Raw genomic sequence first — 26,804 nt, 5'->3', positions numbered from 1 at the left:
GGGGAAGCCCTCAGGGGCCGCCTGACCAAGTGTGTCCTAGAGCCAGGCCCTGGTGAGCTCGTGGCTCTTTGGGGTTTGGAACAAAAGCAGGTGAACTGGAGTGGATTCCTCCCCCTCCCTCTGGGGGTCCCAACTAAACCTGGAGGTCTGGGTAGGGATGGAGAGAACCTCAGGCTGAGAGAAGAGAGGGTATCCTGAGGCCAGAGCTGGCTTCTAGAGCTGGATGTAACAAATCACCACCACCCCCCGCTGGACCCCCTGAGTGGGGGTGCCCAAGTCACAGCACCAACCTGGGCAGCCCGGGCCTGCCGTGCCCACAGAGGGGCCAGAGCTGGCAGCGCCTCACCAGCATGGCCAGCAGCAGCAACACAACAATCTGCAAGGAGAGCACAGTGGAGAACTTGGGGTGCCCAGGCCTTCACTGACGGCTTGACCTCAGCCCCCAGGAGACCCTCTATTCCCCAGTGCACACTCATGTGGTATCTTGGGGACTATGAGAACCCCTTCCACATGTTGGGCTCCCAGGTACTCCCTTCATCAGCCCCAGCAGGGAACCCAAATCACCCTGCCCGGGGTGGCAGCAGGTTGCAAGCCATTTGGGCTTAGGTTAGACTCACCGACAGCACAGCCAAGCAAGTGTGGAGGAGGCTGGGCGGCACACTGGGGTGGCAGGCAGGCACTACCCTGCAGATTGAGTGGAGGCTGGGTCACACCTCGGTGGGGACCCCCAGGTATGCCACCAGGTCTGGAGTTCTAGGCTGTCCACAGTGGGGCTCCTCCTCCCTCAATCCTTTGCTCTCTTACACAAGCCTGCCCAGTTCCTCATTCTTGGGGCCATTTGGGAGCTCTCATGCTTTTACGGTGTACCAGCCCCATGCCAAGCTCTGAGGTTCCAGGGCTAAAGGACAGGGGCCTCCCAGGGGAAGATGTGGGAGAAGCACTGGGCCAGCTGGGCTGAACCTCTCTTCTTTCTCACCCAGATCCTTCCTAGCCTTCAAGGCCCACTTCATCCCTGCCTCCTTCAGGAAGCCTCCCTGATTGCTCTAGGCCTCACAGAACTCTTCTTCTCAGAGCTGTGGCTGAGCATACTACCCCAGTCAAACAACCAAGAGTTTGGTCCCACGGTTTGCCCTCCCTCCACCGGTCTCTGAGTCCAGTCTGTGTCTGACTGGAATGATGGTCCTTGGTCTTTCAGGTCTTATGCGTGTCTTCTCGTTTCCCTTTCATTAAGGGCTTCTGTGTGCAGCTGGGCGGGCTGCACACTGCACCAGATTGCCCAGTGAGCAAGCGAGTGTAGTCTGAAATCCAGGCCACACTGTTCTTCAAGCCCTGAACCTACTGAGCTGCATGCGTGTAAAGGGGGATCCCTTTCTCTAATTACCATAAAGGGTCCCTGCGGCCTGGCAGAGGACTGGCTCTCACCGTAGCTGAGCAGAGACAGGCCCAGGGTAGACACAAAGGGATCGACGGGCACAATAAAAGCTTCCACTTCCACAGCTGGGCCATGGAAGAGAAAGGGGTAGGAGCCCTAAGCTCTGAACTGGGCCTGGGCCTGGGAGAGCAGGCAGGACGGGGTCTCTGGGGAAGAGCGGACTTCTGAGCCTGCTCCACTGGGGCCTGGCAGGACACCCCCGTGGGAAAGGCCAGCAAGGTGCTGCAGCCGGGTCCTCCCTGCCCAGGAGGCTCACCTAACCACCTGGGCACACTCCTGCTGAGTGACAGATAAGGTCTGCAAGACCTCATCGGCAGGGTGAGCTCAGAGCCCTATGACTCCTCTGGAACAGCCTGGTCTCCCCTTGCTTTCTTTCAGGAAACCCCAGAGAGTGCAAAGCAGGAAAGAACCTGGTCATGGAGCTTGTCCTCGGGGTGAAGGGACAAAATGAGTCCGTTTTGTGCAACTTCTCAGCCAGGACAGAGCCGGCCTCTTCCCAAAGCAGAATTGACTCATGGGAAGGGCAGGTACCAATAGGGGACCAGGTTCACACTGTCAGAGTCCAGGCCTTACACTCCACTTCCAACACCGAGGCCCCCTACTCCAGCATGTGGGGCCCCTCTCAGCCCCAAGAGCTCAGAGCCACCTTTCTAGGCCCTGCCAGCGTGCATCTCCTCACCTGACTAGGTCCTGCTCAGACGTGTCCCCTAGGCCAGCCAAGCCAGGGGCTCGCAAAGCGTCCCTGCAATAGCCTGGCCATGGCCCCATTCACCCCCAAGCATCCCCTCCAGGCCCTATCTGGGGGGACCTCTGTACCAGCCCTTTCTGTACCAGCTGGCCCCGCATCTACCTCTTAGCTCAGTTTGGCTGAGGCTCACAGACCTTCACGTGACTGAGGTCTGAGCCACAGAAATTTGTCTGATGGCTCGTGGGCCCATGCTCTGTGCTGTGGGACAGGCAGAACAGCTCACACGCAAAGGACACTACGTCGGCGGGGTGGGAGCCTGACCCTGGAAGAGGCACAGGCAGGTGCTAGAGCGTGCAGAGGACGGAGGGAACCTCGGGGCAAGGCGTCAGAGGCAGTGGGACATGCTTTTAGTTTGAAAGGTTCTTTGTGCGTGTCTTTAGGCAAAGAAGAGGAAAGGAAGCTCTGCGTGCGGAGAGGGACCAGCACAGAGAAGCAGAGTGACAGGCAGTAGGTCGTGTGGCTGGGGCTGGGCAAGGCTTTCAGCTCAAGAGCAGCCCAGCAGGGAGGCTGAGAGCACATTACACAGGCATGGGAAGCGCTAGGGAGCCACTGAGAGTGTTTGAGCAGGGCAGCGTTCAGGGTGTTAGGAGATTTCTGTCGCTAGACTTGCATATGCACAACAGCGGTAACCAGTACTTACTAAGCATTGACCAAACGCCAGCCGCCCTTTGTTCCAGGGATTAACTCAGTTGTGACCTGAGGTGTGCACTGTTAGTAACTAACCCCCTTGTGTAGACCAGAAGGTTAAGTCTCAGAGAGGCTAAGTATCTTGCCCGAATCGCACAGCTAGTGAGGCGGCAGTCAGGGTTTGGACTGAGGTAGTCGGAGTCAGAGCCCCCGCATCTGACTGGGACGTGAGGAGTTAAGTTGGGCCATATGAAATTGCCATTTCTGTACATCAAAACCAGTCAAATAGCAGCATTTTCAAATGGTTCCGCACATGGAGTCTCTGAGCAGTGGGGACGGCAGGCCGCACTTCAGAGGGATGAGTATCTAGCAGGAGGAATGTGCACGCCTTGATGTGGAGGAGCAGAGGGAAGGCGAGTTTCCGGAATGACTGTAGGGTTTGGGGGCCTCATTTCAAGACAAGGAGTGAGCCCCAGAGTTCAGCGTAGCCCCAGGAGCTGAGGCTTGGTCTTGGACCCTGAGGCCAGACTGCAGGGTGGTGCAGACACTGAAACAGAGAGAACCAGACAAGCGTTTCTAGACTTGACTCTGAGTAGAAGCCTGAGCGGAGCCTCATCCAGGGCGGGGAGGGCAAGACACACCTCTGAGGGCCAGAGGGAAAGCCTGGCTGTCTGGGGTGGAGGCCTGGGCGCGAGGTCCCGGGGAGCCCTGCTCCCCGATTTCCCCCACCCACGGCAGCAGGGCCTGCGAGTGGCCTGGTGTGGGCTTCCTGTGGGGAGTCTGTGAGGGGAGTCTCTGATTCCGCCTTCCAGGTGGCCCTTTGAAGACATGGGGAGGTGCGTGACATCCTGAACAGCCGCCATAGGTATATATATGTGTGTCCCCTATATGTGTGGCCAGAGGGGCCCCTGGGGGTGGAAAGGACCAGCTCGGCCTACACAGATCAATCCCTTGCCCACAGAAGACCCTGGATGACACGTCCCGTCCCCATCAGACTTGCTCTACACCCTCTTCAGCCAGGGCCTGGCACCAGAGGGGCACGTGGATAAGTGTGGCCAGGAGACAGGGTCCACCCCAGCCACTGTCACCAGTGCCTACCAACCCCAACTCCCGAGCCTGCGGGGGCCCACTGAGGCACAGAGGAAGACCACTGTCGGAACTCCTCAGAGCTTTGGTGCCCCATCGCCCTGGGTGTCTGATTCACACCAGGCGAGGTGAGCCTGAGTTCACCCCCATGAGATTCCCCTGGGCTTCCTGCTTCCGGCTCCCATCTTTGAGGGGGTGGTGGGGAGGAGGCAGGCAGCTCAGCTTGGTTTGGCTAAGTTAGGAGGTTCAAACAAACCTCTTCATTCTTCCCTGCAGTGGAAAAAGGGAGCTGTAAATTCTAGATGCCACCCACGTTAGACGCAGTACTCCCCCCACCGCCCAGTTCTTGCCACACACCCAACTTTATTCTAGGGCCATTCCTAAATACTCCAGCCACAGAGCCGGCTGAGAGCTTCTGGCCCTGGCCAGGGAGCACACCCTGAGCCACCCAAGGGCACAGCTTCTGATTAGGGCCTTAGCCCAGGGCAGGGTCTCTGTCCCCTTGGGGCTCCTGGGCTCCTCCCCGTTCTGCTGCTCCTCCCAACTCCATATATATGCAGCAGGGTCAGCCGGAGGAGGACGGGAGGGGCACACCCTTGCCCACAGCAGGGTGGCTTTCCCTACAGTCAGAGCCCAGAGTCCCACCCCCAGCCCCAGGCCGAGGTGGGGCCTCTGGCCTGAGTCTGACCAGGCCGCAAACCCAGCCCCAGCCCCAGCCTCAGCCCCAGCCCCAGCCCCAGGTATGTGAGCATTTTGCCTTCTGCAGTTGTTTGTTGATGGAGAACAGATGTGCGGACATCTGGCTCCACAAGCCCCGGACTCACCTTTCCACTTCCCCCAACCCCCAGACAGAGTAGGAGGTGGGGGAGGGGCCAGGGCTGGAACAGCAAGGGGACAACGGAGCTCTGGGGCTGTCACTGGTGAGGTGTCCTTGGCAGTATGTGGGGACAGGCGAGGCCCAGCTCCCCCACCGGGGTGCCCAGACTAAACAATGATAGAAATGGCCTGGGCAAAGGCAGCTAGGGCCGACTCCCGGGACACACCATGCTGTGCTCAGGCAGCCTCCCTCCCTCCCCCCGCTGGCCCCCGCAGTCCTGCTGGGGGAACAGGACCTCCTCATCTTCACGGAGATTCTGAGGCCAGCCAAAGAAAACAGAGCGGCCTCTTTCCTCAAGGACTCCTCACCGGGCTTTCTTCCCTGGCGCTCGGCCTCCCCCTGCCCCCAGCCTGCCTAGAGAACCTGACACTCGCTAACACCACAGGGCGCAGTAACTCCTTGAAGGCAGGTCCAGCGTCCCTCAACCACTCACCCAGCGCTCTCCAGCCTGGCTGCAGGCCAGAGTCACCCGTTTTAAGGATGGGGCCCAGGAATCTATTGTAGACAAGCCACACAGGTGCTTTCTAGGTGACTTGTCCGGCCCAAGTCCCCACCTCAAGTATCTTTACACCTGGGCAAGGGCTGTTCTCAGGTAACCGATGAGGAGACTGGAGCCCAGAGTCTTGTGACTTGCTGAGGGCCACACAGCAAACGAGGGAGCAGCAGAGCCCGTCTTGGCAGCTGTTCCCCATCCCGCATCAGAAATCTCTGCCACACCCCAGTCTGCCGGCCACAGAGCCAGGGCCTCCACTTACCCCTCAGGCTGCAGCTCCTGGCCACCCTGGGGCTCGTCGATGTACCAGCTGCCGTAGGAATAGTCCTCTGTGGTCCCAGAGGACTGGTTCCCTGCCGCTCCGGACATTCTCTATCCTTCTCCTCTGACCTCCAGACAAGAGGGAAAAAGTCACTACAGATGTGAAAAGAGGCTTAGGGAGAAAAAAAAAAAAAAAAGAAAGAAAAAGAAAAAGAAACTCAAACAAAGAAAGGTTTCTCTTTAATCCTAAAGGTTACTTTCTTGCCTTTAGCTCTCTGGTAAAAGCCTGTCTGGGAGTGAGGGCCTGGGTGGCTGGCACAGGAGGAGGGGAAGGGCTTCTCCTGTCCCTTCTTGTCCCCTCCTGCCCTGTCTTGCCCGGTGCTGCAGGAGGTAGCTATCCCCTTGAGAGCGGTGCTCCCTCAGGGTCCTTGGGCTCCTGTCTCTCTGTGACTGACCACCAGCAGGTCTTTGCTCAGAGGACCATTTGCAAAGTAGGTCTATCCAATCCGAGCTGCCCACAGAGACACCCCCCTTCCTTCCCCCTCCCCAAACCCACCGAAAGGACCCACAGACACAGGCTGAAGGAAGGGCCAGGGAGGAAGGAGCTGCAGAGATGAAAGGGTGGGCGGGCTGTGGGGAGGGCCCAGCATGTCTGCTGGACCCTCCCAGCTGGACTGCTGGCCCCTCCTGCTCTTGGGGGTCCAGCCCACCCCTCCCCCTTTTATTCAGGCTCTCTCGAGACCACCCCTTTGGGCCTGAGAGGTGGGAACCCACCACGGTCCTGACAAAAACTCCTCCCAGGGGAGGAGGCCCCATCTCCACTGGCTCCCAGCCCTGGAGGGGTGTGGCCAGGAGGGACCCACACCTGACTTCCAACACAAGTACCTGCCTTCGGTGCCTGCCCCAAAGTTCCCACACCTTTGGTCAGCACATCGGCTGTGCCCACGCTCCCACAAACCCGGTCTGGCAATCTGGCACATTAGCCATCCAAGGGGCTGGCCGGACAGAGGCAGGGAGGGAGCCTGTCCATCCCTCCCCCCTGCCGGTTTCCATGGGCAGGGGGGGGCGGGGGGAGGCAGCATGTGTCTTACTGGTAAAGATTTTCTGTTTTTCCAACTTGATTTCACAAGGAGATAACTCATCCCCACAAGGCGAAAATTAGTCCTTTAAACACGAACCAGACCCATGGGTAGGAAAGAAGAGCCCTGCCTACTTCCTGTTCCTTCCAGGGTGTAGGGTGAGGGTAAGGAAAAGCGGGTCGGGGGGTACCTCTCCATTCTGCCTCCCCTGAGAAGTGGCCCCCACCCCGGCCTGCTCCCTTCCCCTTCCTAGTTTAAGCAGGAATTGGGTGGGGGGTCAAGACGCAGAGGAAGGTAGAGAGCAGTTCTCAGGCCCCTACCCCTTGGTGGAGGTCAGGACCTCTGAAGCTTTGAGGGTCCCTCCAGTACCCCACAGGGCTCTGGGCCCTGGCCCTACCCAGCTTAGGCATTTGTTCAACAAGTCTTTTTTTCAAAGACACTCATCCATTTAGTCTTAACATAAACTCATTGAACACCTACTAAGTGCCAGCACTGTTCCGGACCCTGGGATGTGAGCTTTACAGTTCAGGGGACACAGATGAGTAGGTAAATGACCTCTAGCGTTTGAGGGTCCTAAAGGGAGGGTAGATGGCCCTGCCATGTCCTGTGGATAACTGAATTTGGCCCAAGAAAGGGGTGGGGTTCCTGAAGAAAGTAACCTTGGAGTGAAGATCTGAGGACAGGGAAGTAAGCTGAGCAGAAGGTGGGGGGCTGTTAAAGGTAGGAGCAGGGTGCAGGGAAGCGTATTCCCATTAGAGGGGATGGCACAAGTGAAGGCTCAGAGGGGACAGGGCTTGAACTCCTAAAGGCTCCCCCTCCAAATTCAGTCGGCAGACCCACGAGGCCTTCCTGCGAGTGGGCCTGAGTGCTCTGTTGGCCTTGGTTCCGCCCCCTCCTTCCTAAATGGCCCCTTTTCCAGGAAGATGACTCTGCCCAGCCTCCCCAATCCGCAGAGATGTCAGCATCTGCTGACTCAGAGCCAAACCTGGTCTCCATCTGATGCATTGCAGGTTTCCACACCGCCCATCTGACCCTGTCTGCCAGGCCTGCCGTGAGCTCCTGAGAGCACAGCGCTGCCTCTCCTCCTCCTCCTCCTCCTTTGTCCCCCCATGCACAGTGTTCAGGTCACAGGGGCTTTGTGACTGCGTGCGCAGAGCCGCGCTCCTCCTTTCGGGCTGCAGTTGCGCCCTGGCTCCCCAGCGGGGCTTTCCAGAGCCCGATACCCCATCTCTGCTCGTGTGGCAGCATTTTATTTTATTTCTGCCTTGGGACATGGATTACCTTTAAACACCCGAAATAATTCCACTCATATGTGGCATATTATATTCATCCCTATTACATATTTTCCCCTTATTTCATTTTATTTATTTTTATTAAATTTCCTGGAGTGACACTAGGTAATAAGATGATACAGGTTTCAAGTGTACATTCCCACGATACATGGTCTGTGTACTGCATTGCGCGCCCACCTCCCAAAGTCAAGTCTATCACCTTGTATATGGCCCCCTTTAGCCTTACTACCCCCGCCCCATTTGATTTTAAATCCCCCTCATGATACCTCCCACCATGCAAGTCCACCTGTGATGGGGCGCTGGCTTCCCCAACGAGGCAGAGATGCTCGTGACGGGACGTCTCTGCGGGTCAGAATAGCTTCCCTCCCTGGAGGGAGCCTGGGTCTGCCCCCAGCCTAGTGCTCTCTTTCTTTCTTCCTTCCTTCTTTCCTTCCTTCCTTCCTTTCTCTTTCACTCAACGATTGTCGATTGTATGCGCTCGGGTGCCTCACAAGGTTCTGCATGCGGAGTACAGCAGCAAGCAAGGCGGATGAGCTCCTGTACCTCAGGGGGCCTGCCGAGCTGTGGGGGCGCGGGCAGACACAATGTGTCAGTGCTGAGGGAGAACGAGGTGGAGTAAGAGAAGAGAAACAGACAGACAGACAGGAATTGACGGTTTTAGGCAGGACAGTCAGGAAAGGCCATGCTGAGGAGATATTTGAGCAGAGACCTGGAGGAAGGGAGAAAGGTATGCAGCTGGGCACTGAGGAAGGTCATTCACCAGCTTCAGGGACGCCAGCCAAGCCCAGGTACAGGCCCTTCCCCACAGCACCGCTCCCTAAAGCAAACCCTGCTCTGCCCCAAAGGGACACCCACTGGTACCACCACTGCCCCTTGCTATGGCCCAGTGCCCAGGATATCCCTTCCATCTGCAGTAGGGCCATGTAGAGGTCAGGGCCTGCCCTCCGGAGATGACTTTACAAGGGGACTCCCACCTGAAAGGGCAGGAGACCGGCACCTGCCATCAGGAAAGGAGGAGCCAGAGAGAGGAGGCATTTGGGAGACAGACTGCAGAAGCTCAGAGAAGAGGAAGGGGTACGAGGAATGAAGAGATGACTGGGGCAGTCTTGAAGGCTTCCTGGAGGAAGGGGCCTGGAGCAGGCCCTAAGATCAGATAAGGTCAGCAGTGGCAGCTGGAATGAGGTGTAAGTGTCGTAGGAGAGCCGAGAATGGCAGAGAGCGGGCAGCAGTCAGGCTGCCCACTGAGGCCCATGCAGATGAGGCTGACGCTGTATCCAAGCATCAGCCCAGGCCAAGCAGAGCTCCCAGCTGGGCACAGGTTGGGGTAGCTGGACCCTGCTCACTCTGAGAGAGGATCCCCAAAATGCTCCCGGGCTCTAAGCAGACGAAGGCCATCTGCCATCTGGGCCTAGGACAGGGCTACCAGGCCCCTCGGGCTGGAGCTGGCCCATGAAGGCCTTGGGGAGGGGCAGCCTTCCTCCCCATGTTTTCTTCAAGCTGACTGCATCTGAGGAATTTTCACATCCAGAAATACAGGCTCACGTGTGCCTTCCTTGGCCTATGGTTATCAGAATTCTCAAAGGGCAAAGTGCTTCGCGTAGAAGGAGTGGGCCCGAATGAATGGGGGAGGACGGCAGCAGCCCTGGAACTCACACACAACCCCCAAAGACCCCCAAGGCTCCCAGAGTAGCTCAAAAATCTCAGCAATATCCCTAGAATTTTACATCACAAGAACCCCAGAACCTCAGTGTCACCCCCATGGACCCCCAGAACTTCACAAACACACCAGAACGTTTAAAACACGTCAAACCTCAGGCACATTCCAAGGACCCTCAAGGTCTGGCAAACAAGCATGGGTTGGGGCAAGATGCTCAAAACCATGATGAGTGAGCAGTTACAGAAACCCAGAGACCCATCCCAGCCCTGGGCTCCCTGAATCCAACTGTACTCCTCAAAAGTTCTACACCCCCAACCTCAGTAAAGCCTCAGAGCCTCAGCATCACCTCTCTCCCCGACGGCACAGCAGAGAATCCCCAAGGGGCACTTTGGTCCAGGAGTAGGGGGATACCCCATGTGCCTGCTTGTGCAGCTTCACCCCCCCACCCGCCCCCCGTGAGCCCACAGATACGGGGCCAAGGTGCGTTCGACCTCATGCAGGCCAGAGAGCTCAGCGTCAGCCCTCATCTACACAGTGCAGTCACAAGTTTGGAACTGCCCCAGGCGAGCACAGCTGCCTAGCCTGGCCCATGACCATGACCGAGCCCAATCCCCTTCAGGGAAGGGAGGGTTGCTGGCTGCTGAACTCGTAGGAGGAGAGTGCAGCCAGCGGGCTCTCTACTTCCTACCTTCCTTGTCTAGAGGGAGCCTCAGAAGTGTCGTGTGACCTGCCCTTCCTGGGACCCTCCTGCGTCATCAGAGCGTAAGGGACTTGGGTCAGACTGCTCTGGTAGGAATGTGGACACTGGTGAGGAATGGGAGGAGGGGAGCAGCGTGTTCTTCCCCTCCCAGAGGACTGAGCTAGACCGGACTCCACAGAGGGAGGAAGGTGGGGATACAGATTTCAGCTCAGGACCAAAGCAGCTTCCCTGCTTTCACAGGGCAGTGAGCGCCCCCATGGTGGGTGGGCGCAGTTAAGAAGAGATTGTTAACATCGAGATGTGCCCGCTTTCAGAGGAGGACTGGCCCAAAGGCCATGACAATTCCCGCAGCTATAACAGCCCTGGAGTCTCCCTTCCCAGCAAGTCCTCCCTCTGCAGGGGCCGTCTTAGCCCGGCTTCGTCATGTTGGCTTTGCGCTGCCCTGGGGAGTCCTGTCCCTCCAGGCAGACAGTGTGCACCCCAACAAATGGAGCTTGGTCCTCTGAGTGCCAGCACCAGCTCTGGGTGGGGTCCCAGAGGGTTGACTGGCTGTGCGGCATCAGCACTTGGCCCTGGGCACTGTCCCCTGCACCTGCTTTCAAAGGTGTTTTATCTCCTCCCCCCAGAAAGGCAGCTCCCGCCTTCCCACCAGCTCTGCCAGGGCCCCTCCTCCTCCAGCCTGTAATTCCAGCATCAGAGAAGCCCACCCCACCCCCACCTCTGCAACTCAGGCTCACAGCAGGTCTGGGGCCCCACATCACACACAGGAGGCTTGTCTCCAGAGGAGCCTCTCTATCTCCCCAACCATTTGCCTGAAACTTGATCTCTCTGGCCGTCAGAGTCACCTTGGTGGAGAAGCCGGCAAAAGGCTCTGATGGCTGAGCTCCCAGCTGTGGCCCTGGAGGGGCTCAGGAACCCCCTACCTACCCGCATTTGTCACCATCCATCACTGGGGACAGGGGTGGGGGGAGGGACACTGCCTGAGGAATTGCACCAAGCCAGAGGGGCACCACCAGCCAAGTTTCTGACCCAGTCCTCCCCACCACTGCTGCCCAGCTGGGCTGAAAGAGCCCTGAACAGGAGGAGGGGGCAGTTTGTCTCACTTTCACGGGGCTTTGGCTCAAATTTTAGGTATGATTCGTTCCAGGGGGAGCACCAAAAGGCCCACTCAGCAACCTTTCTCAGTTCCTCATAGCCCAGTCTTTCCCCAGAAGAAGGCTGAGGTTCTGGGGCAGCTGTGCTCCCAACTACCCTCCCCCAGGGCTGCAGGGAGAGCCCCCCCCCCCCCCCCCCCCCCCCCGCCACCGCCCTGGTCGCCATCACTGAGTGGACTTAAACCACCACACTCTCCCCTCCCCTTCCTAGAGGGGTGTAAACAAGACTGAGGAAGGAGAAAAAGCTCCTAAGGTGCTGAAACCGTGGTGCTGGGGCCGGAGGGGAGAGGGACAAAGGTGGGACCCTAAATTCCCAGGAGAAGGACGCCGGGGAAGACATCTTCTTCCCCCTCGAAGGAGAAAGAGTGGGGCAGCCCAAGGAGCCCAAGCTTTAGGGTGTAAGATTGGCTTCAGTAATGGTGAAGACCCCAGAATAGCAGGCAGAGCAACAAGGATGGTGCCAGGGCTGTGCCTGCTCGGCGGGAGATGAGGGAGCAGGACCAGCCCAAGTCAGGTCCCCGGTTGGGGGGGGTGGGGGTGGGGAGGGACAACCAATCCATGTTTCTCTCACACATCGATGTTTCTCTCCCTCTCTTTCTCCCTCCCTTCAAAAATAAATGAAATCTTGTAAAAGAAAATCAAATCTATGTAGTAAGCAAAGTGAAACATTCTAAGACTGTGTTAAAGCCTGCTATGAAGGCACCCCTGAGCCACGGGAAATGGCTTCCATCCACATCCTAAGACCGTACATCCCCCAGCCTCCCTCAAAGTGAGATGCAGCCATGGGGCTAAGTAGTGGCCAATAAGATCGAGACAGAAGTGTTTAGAATAACTTCCAAATACAAGTGTTTTCTTTACCTTTTTCCTCCTTCCGGTTAGTTGAAATGCAGTTGTGATGGCTGAATCTCAAGCAGCCACTTTGGGCAATGAGGCAGAGGTCGTGCGTTAAATAGGATAGAGCTGTAAATTAGCTACAAAGACAAAGCCTGAGCTAAGATCAGACCTTAGGGCTACAGGAAAGCTCCGAGACCCCTGCTCTAACCATACTCATCATCACATCCAGAGGAAACCAAGGCCCAGAGAAGCCACATGATAGTCCAGGAACAGTGACTGAGTTAGGAGACACTTTGCCAGAGATCCTCACCACCATCACCACCCCACCCACAGGGCTCTTTGTCTTTCTCCAGAAACGTCCTTTTCCAGAGCTTGAAAGCTGCTGCATTCTGTGGCTGGGAGCTCAGTCTGTGGGGCTGAGCAAAGGCCCCAGAGACGGTTAGCGGCAGGCCTGAGGTACACACCTCAGCATTCTGTCCGCCGAGAACACGGCAGAGCGTCTGCCCACCGGTGCCCACGCCTAGGTTGGCCTGTCAGTAACTCCTATTTGGCTTCTTTCTCTCCCTCTCTCTGTCCCAGTCCACCAGTCTCTCTCTCCATCCCATTCTTGTCTCTCTCTCCCACCCTCTCTCAGACTCAGTCTGCCTGTCTCCTCTCATTGAGTTTAAAGAGAGGGAAAGGGAGGGAGAGAAACATCGATCAGTTGCCCTCCCGTATGTCCCAATCAGGGACCAAACCCGAAACCTAGGTAAGTGGTCTGACTGAGAATTGAACCTGCAACCTTTGATTCGCTGAGTGACACTGCAATCAGCTGAGCCCCACCCCCTGGCCAGGGCCCCTCCTATCTTTCTGTCTCTCCTTCTAACTCTCTGTATCTGCCTTTCTCTCTACTGTGTATCTCACTCTCTCCTCTCTGTCTTTCCCTCTCTCCTGCTTTGTCTTGTTTCCCTCTGTCTCCCCATCTCTGAGCCTGGCTGGGAAGTCGATCCCTCCTCCTAAAGGCTGTAGGCGGTACCTTTTCTTGGACAGCGTTGTGTGCTGACTTGGCGATGCCCCTGCCAGCTCCTGCTCCCACCCCCCTTACCTGCTCTACACGTCTCGGGTGCTGTAGGGCTGGTGTTGGTCTCAGGACCTCTGATTCTGCGGGGCCCCCAAGCAGGGGTCTGGGTCCTGGGAGCGAGTGGAGCAGTCGGGTGACTAGGCACACGGAAGGCAAAGGTCAGTGCTGCCAATGCTGGCAGAGAAATTAGCACCCTCTTCCTCCTGCCATCCCAGGAACTTTATCCCTTCTGAGGCAAAGCTGGCAGAGGACACTGCGGGGGGGGGGGGGGGGGGGGAAGGGGGCAGGGAGCCCAGGGCTCATGCGTACAGCCCAGCTCAGCTGGAGGCCAGAGCTAGAGGGCTTCAGGGATGACCCACGCTGTGCTGTTAATTATTTATTTAGACAGAGGGGAAGGGTGGGAGAGAGGGAGAGAAACATGAATGTGTGGTTGCCCCTCATGTGCCCCCTACTGGGGACCTGGCCCCCAACTCAGGCATGTGCCCTGACTGGGAATCGAACCATTGACCTTTTGATTCGCAGGCGGGTGCTCAGTGCTCAAGCCACTGAGCTACACCAGTCAGGGCAAAAGACTAAGGTTTTAATTTTGCCTTTACCACCTACTAGCAGAGTGGCCACAAAAGAGGCGCTTTTCTGCTCTGGGCCTGTTTTCCCACCTGTGCAATGGAGAGGCTGGCCGCTGAGCTCCACTTTGCTAGTCTGACTCTTTCAGACTCTATCACTCCATGAGCCACTGGCATTGTGGACTTGGATGGAGTGAGGGGTGGGCCTGAGGCAATTCCACTGTGGGGATGGAAAGCTGCCGTGGAGGGCTGGGGACTGAGTTCGAGTGTGGGGCGGTGATGGTCACATGATCCCACAGGCCTGGCATCTGGAAGCCTAAGGTACAGACCCATCCCTTCACTCACCTACCTGATCTCTCCATGCCTCTGTTCCTTCCACCCACCGCACCACCACCACCACCACCAGCCCTCGGGAGGGTCTGGTGACCTCACAGGCTCCCTGCTAGAAGGATTCAGTTCTGAGCAGAGGCTGGGAGCGCAGTGGGGTGGGGGCAGTTGAAGGTGGGTCCTTGGGATGGGGGTCTGCGGGCCCACAGGAGCCATGGCAGTGGGGGTGGGGGTGTTAGTGGGGGGGGCTGAAAGGAGCTATTGTAAGAAGCAGGGAGGGGGCCCTCTGTGCTAATTCCAGACCCAGGCTCTTTTAGACAAAGCCAGCAACCTCTGAACAGCCATTTTTCTGGGGAAGAGAGACTGAAAGGCCCCTTAAGGCCTTTCACACTAGGGCTGCTGAAGGAAGGCAGCTTAGAAGTCAGCGCTGTTGCCTCCTCTGCTCACTCCACCCCCCACCCCATCTTGACTCCTGCTGTAGAAGCCAGGCCGCTGCCTGGAGTTCAGACCTTTTGAAAGCCACAGGAGGCTGAATCAGGGAGGCAGATGGGGTGTGTAAGGAATCCTGGGGAGGGTGTAGGGATCTGGTCCTGCTCTGCTGTCCTGACCTCAGTTTTTCCATCTGTAATATGGGGGTGCTACCCATCCCTGATCTGCTAAAATTCCCTGAGGTTTCCAGACTTTCTGTGTGGGACTGAGGCCAGGCCAGAGGAAGCCTGAGCATTAGGAACTACTGACTCTGGCCTGCTGCTTATGTCCCGCCCCCCATGCTGCTCCCCGCCCTCCTGGACACCAGGGTGCATCTCTGAGTCGAAATATGGGTCAAAAATCTAAAAGGGTCTTCATTTCTCGCAAATAGAATCCAAATGAAACAGCTGAAAGAACCATTTTTTATAGTTTTCTGCCCAAGGAGAAGCTGGGTGGAGTTTGTCCATTAACTCATTTATCCTCCCATCATTTGTTCCTGTGTTCATTCATTCATTGTGTAATGCTCAAACGGTCCCCCAGGCACTGCCTCCATGCCCTGCCCTGTCCTGTCCTGGGCACACAGACATGACCCTGAAGGGTGTTCAGTCAAGTGTGGGCAAGCGGTCACTTGAAAGGGAAGAAGAAGGTCAGAGTGTGGCGGGGAAGAGTCACTAACGAGGTTCCAGAGAAGCAGGCTTTTCGCCGTCTGGGGGATGTGCATGATGACATCAGGTGGAGCAGAAGTTTGGGCAGAGGGCACAGTGCTCACAACAGCAGGAGGCAGGGTGGGGAGACCGGGCGAACCTGGATTGGGGAAAGAGTGAGCCGGGCCCTGGGGCATGATGCCGAGGGATAAGCCAGGCACAAAGAAGCAAACACTGGGCAGTTCCACTTATAGGAGAAATCCAGAGTGGTCACACTGATAGGCAGAGACAACAGAACTCTGGCTGCCGGGGGCTGGGGGGCGGGGAAATGGAGATTGTTGTGTAATGGGCGTAGAGGTTCGGGGTACAGGATGTAGAGAGTGCTGGAGCTTGCTTGCACAACAGCGTAGATGCACTTAACACTACTGAACTGCACACTGAAAAATGGTTAAGATGGTAAATTTTATGTTAGGTGTATTTTACCACAATTTAAAACAAAACAAAAACACCCCTCCATAAAAAAGAGCCTGCCCCAGAGGCAGAGTGGGGGGAGGGGGTCAGGAATGGGACGGGTGGGGTTCAGAAGTGGTGGGCCCTCAAACCAAGCTAAGGCCAATCCAATCACTGCACATCCTGTGTAGAAGGTTAGAGGGAAGGACAGAAGCAAAGAAAGGAGAGAGGGGAGTGTTGAGGTGAGAACGGTGTGTGCAGGGGGCTGCTTGCAGGGGTATGGGGCTGGGTGCAGTGCACAGAGGTCAGACCTCCAGCAGCAGGGACTGGCTCCCACCTTATAACGTCTCTGAGGGTTACTTCAAGCATGCAAGGGAAGAAAGCTGCTTGTACAGAATCATTGTATCTCTAAGACCTCAGCCCTAGCAGAATCTGTGGCCTTCAGCTCCAGGCTAGTTGCCAGGCCCAGCTGTTGAGGTCAAGGTTTCCAAGGAGCCTCTGCTACCCACTCTCTCTCCCCCAATGGCCAGACGGTGGCCTTTCCTAATATGACTCAGAGAGTTTCAGACCATCAAAGCTGTGGGAAGACATCTACCCGACTCCCACCCGTCATACAGATGGGTCACTGACACCCAAAGAGGGGAGGGGATCTGCCCAAGTTCGCCCACAAGTCAGGTGACTAGAACTATGGTCTTCTAAACCCTCTTTGCCTTGCCTTCTTCTGAGGGGACCTGGAACTGAATTCTGTCACTGCAGAAGAAGCCTGCCATGTGCGCTGGCTAACGCCACCCTTCCACTGGTTGTCTTTTAGTTTACGAAAATGATGCGTCCAGTTAAGGTGACTTCAAATGAATCTTTTGAATGAAATCTATGCTGTCCATTACCGTGCCCTCTAGAACTGTACTTCTATAATGTTAGGGTACACAAGTCTCTAACAGAATAAATTTAAATCCTTGAGCCAGACTCAGGACAGGTTTAATAGGTGTAGATAGCATCTCTAAGTTCAGATCCCAGCTCTGCTTCTGAGGTTCTCTCAGTCTCAAATTCCTCATCTGTAAAGTGGGGGTCATTGTATCTACCTCACAGAGTCATGGAGAGCACCTGGTACCCAAGACCTGCTCAGTGAAGAGTGTCGTGAATGATATGGTGATGTATTCATTAATGATGAGCATGATGAGGACAGAGGTGATGCTGGTGATGCTGGCGGTGATGGTAGTGATAATGGTGGTGGTAGCGGTGGTAATGACGGCGGTGGTAATGGTAAGGTGGTGATGGTAGTGGTGGTTCTTACTGAGGAATGCGCAGAATCTCCCCTCTCCCATTGCGTATGTCAGGGTCAAGGAGGATGGGCTCCAGCTCAACGAGTCTTTGCTATGAGAAGCACTGGGTGTTCTGTCAAGTGAAGCTGTGCCCCACATTGTGAGTTTTGACTAAGAAAGTACACTGGCTCCAGAAGCAGGTGCTAAGAGCCTGCTCCCAGGACAGACACAGTCCCTCTCCCCCTGAGACACATCTCCGCTCCCTGTGAGTCAGGAACTCTTGGGAATGAGCAAGCAGGTCAGGCAGGCTCTCTCGGAAATAGGAAGCCCTGATTACCGCATACCTAAGTGTTGCCCTCACCGGTACTCCTGACCCTGCTCTAATTTTTCCCACAGAACTTACTATCTCTACTAGACATTATTATTACCTTATCTTCTATGTTTGTTTTCGTCTGTCTCCACTAGAAGACAAGCTTTAGGAGGGCAAGGATCTTTGTTTGGTTCACTGCCATATCCCAAATGCCTAAAATAGTGCCTGGCATACAGTATATGCTCAATAAATATTTGTTGGATGAACAACTGTTGAAAGGAAGGGATCGATGGTGTCTTTGTTCTCCAGGTCAGGCCCAGCTTCCCAACTTGTTACCTGGTTTCTCCCCAGACAGAAACAGAGAGGGGTGGGTGTGGCCAGGATATAGGCTCTTAGACTGGCTCTGGCTGGTACTGTGGGCAGGAGGACGCATTGCTCGGCCCAGGGGTCAGTCCCCGGCATGGCTATGGGCTTCAGGGGGCCTGAACCCCCAGTTCCCACATCCCTGCTGAGCCAGAGGCTGAAGGCAGAGGAGAAGACCCTGGTCCTGGAGTTTGAGGTCCTGAGTGTTCAGTGAGGAGAGCAGACACGCCCTGCAGTTGTCAGCTGAGAACCCCTGCTGGCCAGCCACCTCTGGGGCTGGGGCTCAGTTGCAGATGAATGATGGGGACACTTTTCTTGCTTGTTCTGCTGTCCCCATGTCATTGAGCAGCAACATCCTAGCCAGAGCATCACTCTCACCAAGAGCAAGTTTGTCTTTACTCTGCCCAAAGGTACAAAGCAAGGGTTGGGGTTAAGGGGAGAAGGACCTCATAACTCCAGCCCCAGCCCCTGTCAAGGACTCCAGGGAAACTGGGAGAGGCAGGGTCAAAACTCTAGAAGGAGCCCTAAAGCTCTGGTTGTGTGGCCTGGGGATGCTAACGATGGTCACTCAGGGTCCGGAGAGGAGGACATGAAAGGAATGCTAGGAAATGGCTTCGTGAACTTACAGAAGCATTAAATGGGCGGTGCACAGCAGGTCTGGGGCCAGTCCTGGCAGTGGTCAGTGTGCAGAGTAACATCAGAGCCAGCACCCTGAGTGCCCAGTCCCGACCAACACTGGACTATACGTATAGGGGCTGGACAGAAAGGTGGAGACCAGACCTTGCCTTCAGATCCTGTAGAAAGGTGGGAATTCTAACCAGAAAATAGTTTGGTAATCTGGAAGGAGCATAAAATCCATGCCTGGACTGTGGGTCCATCCAGGCAGGCTTCCTGGAGGAGGGGGTATGAGGGAATCAGAAGACCAGGTCCCAAGGCCTTTAGGTGGCCAGAAATCAGAGGCAGATTGAACTCTTCCCTCTGGGTGGTGGTAGGACCCAGAACCATCTCACAGGCTAGGAGCCCTCAACTCCCTATCCCACCCTGGGCTTGGACGGGCCATCAACAAAGGTAGAAGTCTTGGGTGGGGCCTGAGAGGGTGTCACCCACTGGGAAACCTTAGCTAAGCCTGGCTTCAATTCAGTGACCAGACCCCAGGGTTCCTGAGGCCTTCTCACCCGTGGGGGAGGCGAGGAGACCCCAGAGGCTCTTTGAACTTTATGTCCCCTCCCAGGTTTCTGCAAGAATCGGGGCAGCCTTGTGTGCAGCTGCCGGTGGTGGAGGTGCCGAGGCTGGGTGGGGCCTCAGGCCCGATGGGTCAGGGAGGCCATCTTCTCCACCTACGAGACCCCAGATCCCAGACCACCCCTCTATGAACCTCTCCATGGGAGCAGGGGACAATGCACCGCTACTGCAGCAGCCTGGCTCTGCTCCGGGCCAGTGATGACCCACGGCCGGGCCTGCCACTGCAGGGCCCTGGCCTAAAGTGTGGCCTTCTGCAGGCACCGGCCCCTCAGCTCCAGAGGCAGGCTGCCCTCTGGGGGCCCACCAGCCAGAACAGATGTCACCTAGCCCAGAGCCCCAGCTGCCTGGGGTCGGGGTGGCGGGGGGAGGGGGGTGCAGGTGGGAGTTTCCTCAGTGTCAGCTCAGGTTCTGGCATCCCTGACTCCCCAGGCAGAAGACCCAGTGTCTCTGGTATGCCTGACTGTCCCCTCCCTCACCAAGCAGAGCAGCAGAACCTTCCAAGGCGGCCTCGTTCAGTTCCGGAGAACATGCCTTCTGAGGATGGCGACAGGGAGTCCCAATTCAAAGGGGGAGACAGAACATAGTGCAAAGTCCACACAGAGCAGGGACACAGCTGGCTGGCGTTTCTTTTGTCCAGTGGGTGAGTGTGCCTTGAGACCCTTAAGTCCCCTACTCAAATCTCACACATTCACGCCAGGTGTTGAGGGAGGCCCGGAGTGATCTGGAGGCAGAAGTCTGTACGTGCCCACCCTTGAGCCCATCCAGCTGCCACCGCGGCCGTGAGAGGCTCATTCGGAACCAGGACCCTGGCAGCCTTGCAGGCGCCTAGGTGAGGGGGTCCCGTTCCTGTCCAAGCTGTAGGAGGGCTCCCTCATACGGCTGTGTTCTGCGACCAGGCGTGTGTCTGATGGGCCTCACAACCAGTACTGACGGGAACTAGCAGAGCGAGTGGCAGCCCGTTTCACAGGTGGAGAAAGAGGGTCATCCCCAAGGATGCCCGATCCCATTTAAAGCCAACAATATATGCTGGGGACCTTAGTTACAACAGTGCATGGAATCCAAAGCCAGGTAAGTCTCTCGGCTGAGGTGCTACCTGGCTTGAAGACACTAAATAACAGAAATGTAAGCTGCCTCGGACACAATATGGGCGTCGCGTGGTCTGGGAACGCATGTGCGGAGCTCTAGTAGGTAGGGGGATGTGTGTCTGATTTGGGAGCCTAGGAGAGGCTTCTCAGAAGAGATGTTATTTGAGATGAATCTCCCATTCATTCATTCATTCATGCATGCACGGACTTAGCCATTCGTTCATCCATCAAATATTTGTTAAGTGCAGACTCTGTCAGACCCCACTTTGCGATGGCCCTTCCAGGCTTTAGAGAGGGTATTCCGAAAGGAGGGACCAGAAGAAGCCGGCTGAGAAGGAAAGGTTTGGGCTGGCAGCAGGACAAAGAACTGAGGTTGAAACCCAACGTTTACAGTCTAGGGCGGCTGGCTCTCCTGCAGCGCGTTGATCTGGGGCTGAAGCGAAGCCCGAGGGTGGGGAGCTGAGTTGGGTTGGGAGAGGGAGGGTGGGTGGGTGGGAGACAGTGGAAGGAATTAGGGTACAGTGGCAACAGAGTGAGGTGAACGTTCCATTCAGGAGGCAGTGGGGGACCGCTGGAGCGGTTTGTGTGGAAGAAAGGCAGGACGATCTGGCAGCTCGTGCCAGGAGAACTGCAAGGACAAAAAAGGACCCAGGGCCCCGCTTGCCCGGGTCTCATACTTTTCCTATATGGCATTTTGTTTCCCCAGACTGCAAGCACCCTGTCGTCAGGGCTGGCCCTGGCCCTGGCCCTCTGTCCAAGACTTTGTCATGGGACTAGATACACAAAAGTCGCAGAGCTCAGGAAGAAGCAGACCTCTGCTCTCCAGGTGCCAGCATGCCCTGGCTGCCCCAGCCACAGGCCACGTGGAGAATGCTTTGCAGGCTGCCGTTGTGCGTGCATGTGAGGGAGGGGTGGAACTGCTTCAGGGACCGGGCGGAGAGGTGGCTGAGCCATCCTAGGCAGCTCTAATTTCTGTTATTTAATGCCATCATCTCTCTGGCATTCTCCGTCTTCAAGTGTCAGATGTCTGCTTCTCACAAGAAAAGAAAATGGCTTTAAGGGAGGGGAAAATCGCTTCCCTCCTGGGGGATGGTGGTGTCAGCAATTACAACCCTAACAACAGGGCCAGCAGCCGGTGGGGGCCTGACACCAGAGAGGCGCTTTAGAGAAGAGGGGAGCTGCTGCTCTCAGCTCAGTGGACTCCTCCGGTTGTTCTGCCAAGAAGGCCGGCACCTTTCTGGGGTTTTGACTTGGAGATTCAAAGACACAGCCGAAAGGGCAGCAGGGGGACAAAGACAGGGTTCTCGGTGACAGTGGGGCCACAGGTTGTCCTTCTGGCCGGTGGCCAACTCTCTGGGAAAATGGGTGTGGCCTCGAACCACAGGGACCTTGGAAACCACTCTCCCCCCCTCGGTGTAGATGGGGATGTGAAGCCCAGGAGGGAAGGACTTTACCCAGCCCTCTTCAGTTCCCAACTAAAGAGGAGGCGAAAGGGAACTGAGGGGGGTGGGATTGGGTTGGGAAGCAAAGGCAGTGAGCAGAAAGGATGGAGAGGAGAGGAGCCAAGTTCGGCCATATTTAGTTCAAGGCCAGGAGTAGACTTCTGGGTTCCAGATGCAAACGCATAGGCTCAAGGACACCTCTTCCAGGAAGCTTTCTCTGCGCTGATTTTTTTTCCCCTTCCAAACTACCCTGTCCTGTCTGTCAACTATTTCAACTACCGAATCTGGTTAAGAATTTTATTTTAAGTTCACAAGTTGTGCTTCAACTTGTGTCATTTTTTAAAACCAGAACTCCCAGTGGTCATGGGATGAAGGATGGGGTGAGGGGGGAGCAAGGGGCAGAGGGCAGGGGGATTAGGAATGCAATGATCCAGAATGAGTCGGGAGCAGGAGACAGAATTCACTGTGAGTTTCAGGGACTGACTGAATCTGAATCACTTTGCTTCTTAGCCATGGTCCACAGCTTACATAGCTCTCCACAGCCACGCCAGTGCTGGTCACAGCCTTCCCCAAATCCTGGAGACTCCACTGGGCAATCAGTTCTCCTGAGCTTACCTTACATGGACAATGAACACCTACCCATCTCCAGTCCCCAAGTTGCCTTGTGTGTGTGTGTGTGTGTGTGTGTGTGTGTGTGTGTGTGTGTGGTAGAGGAGGGTGGTAAAGGCTATGTCCCCCATGACTATTTCAGGCAGCACACTCACAGATTCCAGCCTAAGGTTGCTCCCTCAGCCCCAGACCCAGAAATGAGGGTACTGGGTCATGCAGGCAGGAGCTGCCGAGGGAAGCTTACCGTGCACAGGAGGGAACCGGCTCCGGTTTCTCTGCCAGCCACACTGGATGTTTGGCGGCTTCCTTTTGGGCAGAGCTCCACCAGATCAGTCCTGTTCCAGGATGCTACCTCCTTTACCTCTTAGCAGGGTTGAGACTACATGGCTACCTGCCCCCGCCCCACCACCCCACCCTCCCAGGTCCTCCTTCCGGGGGTGAGAGGGAGTTTATCTGACCACAATGTGGGTGGCCTGTCCAGTGCTGGGCAAACTGACTCCCTGAGTCTGAGGGAAGCAGCAAGGTCCTGGCAAAGTCTGCCTGCTGGGCCAGCTAGGGAGACTCCCACTCACCTCTATTAAGACCAAATGAGGCCGCCTGGGAAAGTGGGGTACAGGGGGAAGCCACAGCAGCCTTGGGCCTGGAAGAACAGGGAGGGCCTCAGGGGCCGCATTCCTCTTGGCACCTCACTTACCTCTCTTAGATACCCCGAAGGGTTAAGGGCAGCCTCCCACAAGCAGAGCTATTTCAGAGGGGATCTCTGGGCTGGAAATCCCAGTGATGAAACTTCTGGAAACATGAACTTAAAAATCCCTTGCTTGTAGCTCTGGGAGCCAGCCTGGAGGCTCTTTCACCTTGGCCCTGAGCTCCCTCCCACACAGAAGAGGAGCAGAGAGGGAGGCAGAAGGGGGGTGTGGTGGGCTCCTCCCCCATTCCCTCTGGCATTTACCTCTTCCAAACAATCACACTTTTGTTTCACAGGAACGAATCTGTTCCCCAGGAGTCGTTTAAATGACGCTTTCAAGGGTCTTTTATATTCTTTCCATTTAAAATACTTTTTTTTTAACCCTGGAGGGGGAAAAGGGGAAGAAAAAGCTTATAAAGCAATCACCGAACGCTGAGCACCAGGCTGTAAGCCTGTGGATTCTGATCGCACCAACAGGCTGGGGGCTTTCATTATGGGGAAGTGGAGGGACGTGAAGCGGTCAGGGGCTTGCTTAGCGCCCCTCTACCCTGTCCCTAAACCTCTGTCTCTGAGTCTTTCTCCCTTTGTTCCCTCCCTCCCTCTCCTGCTCCCTCTCCCAACCCTCCACCGATTCTTTCGGTCCCTCGCCTGGCTGGGGCTCCAGGTTTGCACCCGCCCAGCCCCAGGCATCCTTCTGCCGTGGGGCCGACCCACTCCAAGTCTTCCCTCCCCCTCCCTCTTTGCTCTGCTTTTAAATTCATTATGCCTTTTATTGTTTCCTATTGCAGACACGATTTCTATTGCCCTGGAGCCTGGACTGGTGCAATCAGAGAAAGGCACGCCATGTGGATTTCGTTAACTTTACTGCCCGGTTGGCTTGGGGGTGGAGGTAGGGAGCTGGATGCCTCTTTGCTTAGGCCCCTTCACCTCCGACTCTTGGGTCGCCACCCCCTCTGCAGCTCCCTCCCCTGTCGTGGTGGAGGGGAGTGCCGCTGGCCCATTTCACTGGTGGGGTAAAATAGGTGGTGGAAGGCGGTGCTTGAATTGCTACCAACAGAGTGGTGAGAGGTGCGAAAAGTGAGAGCAGGTGAGACCGCGTTAGACCAGGACAGCTAGCCCCTCCCAGGCCCCAGGCCCTCTGCTTTGAGACCTCGGTGTCAACCCCCCTCCTCCTTCCCTGTGTTCCATCCAATGCAAAGGATATGAACAGGTCAGCTCCTCCTTGCCAATGAGGCCGTTTTATGGGCTTTAGAAAAACACTCCAATTGTTCCCTCAATTACTGAGCGGATTGAATATATTAATCTCTGTCTTAACTGACTGAAAATGTTGGCTGCCGCCCCTCCCCCAGCCACCAGCACCCCCTCTACCAACACGTGCCAGGGAGTGACTCGCAGCCCCTCCCCCCTCCCTCCAGCCCACAGCAGGTCAGCAGGGTCCAGGCAGCATGCTTCTGCTGTGCCTAACACCACACACACACACACACACACACACGCACACACACTCATGGCGGGTGGACAGCTGCTTTACATTTCTCTATCAATTTTCATTGATTTTTTCCTTTGCTGCTATTTGGAAGAGCCTGTTCCTTGCATAAACTCCATTATAGGGGGGCCACGGGGTGCGGGCAGGAAGGGGACTGCAGGTGTCTCCCCCGTTTGCTTCTGTGACAACTGCCTCCAGCTTAAACACACTCTGCCCCAGGCAGCTGAGCCCCGTTAAAAGCTACCTGAGGTTTCCCTCTGAAGCTCTATTTTCTTTTATTTCAGGGGAACAAAGGCCCTGTCGTGGTGTTCCAGAGAGGCTGTCACCAGCTCAGGGAGGGGTGTAGCTCTGTCAGCGTAGCAGAGAGCTGAGGCTGGCAGGAGAGGCAGGGCTGGCCGGTGCTGGCCCCCAGGAGGGCAGGTGGGGGACGTGGCCAGCCCCCTCAGGAAGAGAAAGGCCACCATCCCTAAAAGTGCCACAGTTACCCTGCAGACCTCCCGCTGTCCCCTCTTCCTCCTCAAGGGCACTGAAAGGCTTTCTGCCCTCAGGGGCCTCTGAAGGAGACATCAGAGGTTCCTGGGCCGAGTGGATAAGACCTGAAAATACATAAATTGTTGGGGGGGTCCCATATTTTGGTTCATGTCCAAGCCTGTCCTTTCACCCCCACTCTGCCTGATTTCCAAGTCATCTCCATACACCTTTGGAGTCCTTTCAGAATCAGTGCGGGTGCCTGGAGCTCAGCAGGTAAAGGATAGGTGAGCTCTGGGGTTCAGCCAAAGGAGAGCTTTGGGGTTCAACCAGCTTACATCAAGAGGCAGGTGCCCTGGGGTCAGGTGGGTCCGGGTACAGACCCTTTTCCTTACTTAGTAGCTGTGTGACCTTGTGCAGGTTAGGTAACCTAACCTCCTTCAGCCTCCATTTCCCGGTCTGTACCGCAGAGCTGTCTCTGTGTCCTCTATTGCCAGGAGGATGAAATGAGCCAGCTTCCGACAGCCCTGCCCTGCAGGAAGTGTTTGATAACCCGTGCCGTTCTAGAAGGGAGTTGGGATGTCTACATTGGGCAAAGCAGGTGAGTCTGGGCCTCAGTTTCTGCATCTAGAAAACAGTGTTGTTCCTTCTTGCTTAGTGGGCCTCCCAGGGGAGGACTATTGAGAACTTGTGAGCCCCACTGTCTCTGGGAATCAGGGCCAGGTTGCAGGTGGAGAAGCCTGGCCCCGTCTGGATGCTGGTCTGAGAGGAGGCCCTATTAGCAGATTTTGTGACTGAGCATACCAGATGGCCCTGCTGCCCCTCCAGGCTGCCTTCCCCACCCCACTCGCACTTCCTGGAGGCCCCGTGTGTGTGAATGTGTGAAGTCTGGGTGGTGAGGGAGACGGGAAGAAAGAAAGTGTCCCATCTGCAGTCCTTCAGCCAGCCCAGGCCCAGCACCAATGAGTGCCCGATGGGCCCCAGGGAAGGGGACTGTGGTGGCCTTCTCATGTCTACACCTCACCTTCCAGGTGAAAGAAGGTGGGAGAAGAGGCAGGAGGGTCCAGCTTTCAAGGCCCTTTAGGTCATCTCCCTCTTTTCCTTCCTCACGCCTCTGGAAGGTGGTTGTGCCCCAGCAGACACTGCAGAGCACACAGGGACAAGCACGTGCAGGTGTACACATACCTACTATTACCAGAGAAACCCCGGTTCTTCTCGCCGACACAGTGACGAATTACAGCTCAGCAAGCCCTATTAGTGTGCACACAAAGTTTACGAGAGCTAAGTTCTAATGGGAGAGCAAGTGCAAGGGTGGCCAGAGCAGGGGTAACAAAGCAGGGTGGCCAGGGGCCCTCTGGCCAGAGGCCGAGTGACCAAGTCCTCCCCCTCCCCCACATCTCCCTTCCTCCCCCCCACCCCACTCCCCCACCGTGTGGCAAAAAGAGCCAAGAGAAGAGAAGAGAGAGTCCTTTGTTCTGAGGACTTACATAGTTGGAGGGGCAGGGGTGAAGAAGTTACATATTGATTGACGGGTAAAAGTGGTGCCAGCTTTCCCAGGGGGATGTGACTACATGGGTACATGTGGGGGTCTGTTAGCCCGAATCCTTATCTTACTCTACACTCCATTTGTTCATTTTGCATATGTGATGGGAGGCAGGCAGTTAACCAAAGTTGTTTTAGGGGCTTTTCTTTGGGCACTGTAGACCCTCCCTTTTTTCCCCCTTCCAGACCTTGGGATGAACACACAGTCTCAAGGTTTTCCTTTCCCAGCTTGTGGAGACGACACACACAGACTTTCAAGGGCTTCCCCTTCCTGCACTATCTTCTTGTTCGGAATGCCTGGCAGCCAGACCCAGGACAACTGGGTCACTGGGTGAGACATGTCTTCCTTTGCTTCCAGCCTCCTGCATTAAGTTCTTTGTCAGATTGCAGTGGTGAGGACCCTGCCTTTATTTCCGCTCTGGCCGCTCATTCCTAGCTGCTACCTAAGTGCTAAAAGATACTGCCTGGCAACGAGGACTCTAGCCACTGACCAGCAAAAGCAACGTAGTCTCAGAGCTCTTCCTGCTCTGTCTCCTGCAACACTACCACATCCTGGACATGCAG

General features: G+C 56.1%; 2 protein-coding genes across 13 annotated transcripts in view; one reads left to right on the top strand and one right to left on the bottom strand.

The window, feature by feature from the left end:
- STRA6 (signaling receptor and transporter of retinol STRA6) overlaps window positions 1–22,908 on the bottom strand; it is a 38,578-nt gene extending 15,670 nt beyond the window's left edge. Inside the window, exons 1-4 of one of the 12 annotated variants that reach the window (XM_045192884.2) lie at window positions 22,757–22,908; window positions 5,526–5,696; window positions 618–684; window positions 291–376 (exon numbers count right to left, since the gene is read on the bottom strand). In XM_045192884.2, coding sequence (XP_045048819.2) covers window positions 291–376; window positions 618–684; window positions 5,526–5,632 — 260 coding nt within the window. In that variant the 5' untranslated portion in view covers window positions 5,633–5,696; window positions 22,757–22,908. Of the gene's footprint in view, window positions 1–290; window positions 377–617; window positions 685–5,525; window positions 5,697–6,080; window positions 6,110–6,409; window positions 6,479–10,240; window positions 10,276–13,324; window positions 13,496–22,306; window positions 22,382–22,756 lie in introns of those variants that run through there. The other 11 variants (XM_045192887.2, XM_045192885.3, XM_045192883.2 and 8 more) reach the window with 11 other exon arrangements.
- Window positions 17,782–26,804, top strand: part of CCDC33 (coiled-coil domain containing 33) — a 108,794-nt gene continuing 99,771 nt past the window's right edge. The window contains exon 1 of the mRNA XM_053928207.1: window positions 17,782–17,880. Coding sequence (XP_053784182.1) covers window positions 17,782–17,880 — 99 coding nt within the window. The remainder of the gene's footprint in view (window positions 17,881–26,804) is intronic.

The sequence above is a fragment of the Desmodus rotundus genome, chromosome 7 (genome assembly GCF_022682495.2).
Source record: "Desmodus rotundus isolate HL8 chromosome 7, HLdesRot8A.1, whole genome shotgun sequence".
Classification (NCBI taxonomy): domain Eukaryota; kingdom Metazoa; phylum Chordata; class Mammalia; order Chiroptera; family Phyllostomidae; genus Desmodus; species Desmodus rotundus.
The sequence above is the reverse complement of the archived record's forward strand: the minus strand, read 5'-3'. Positions and strand labels throughout refer to the sequence as shown.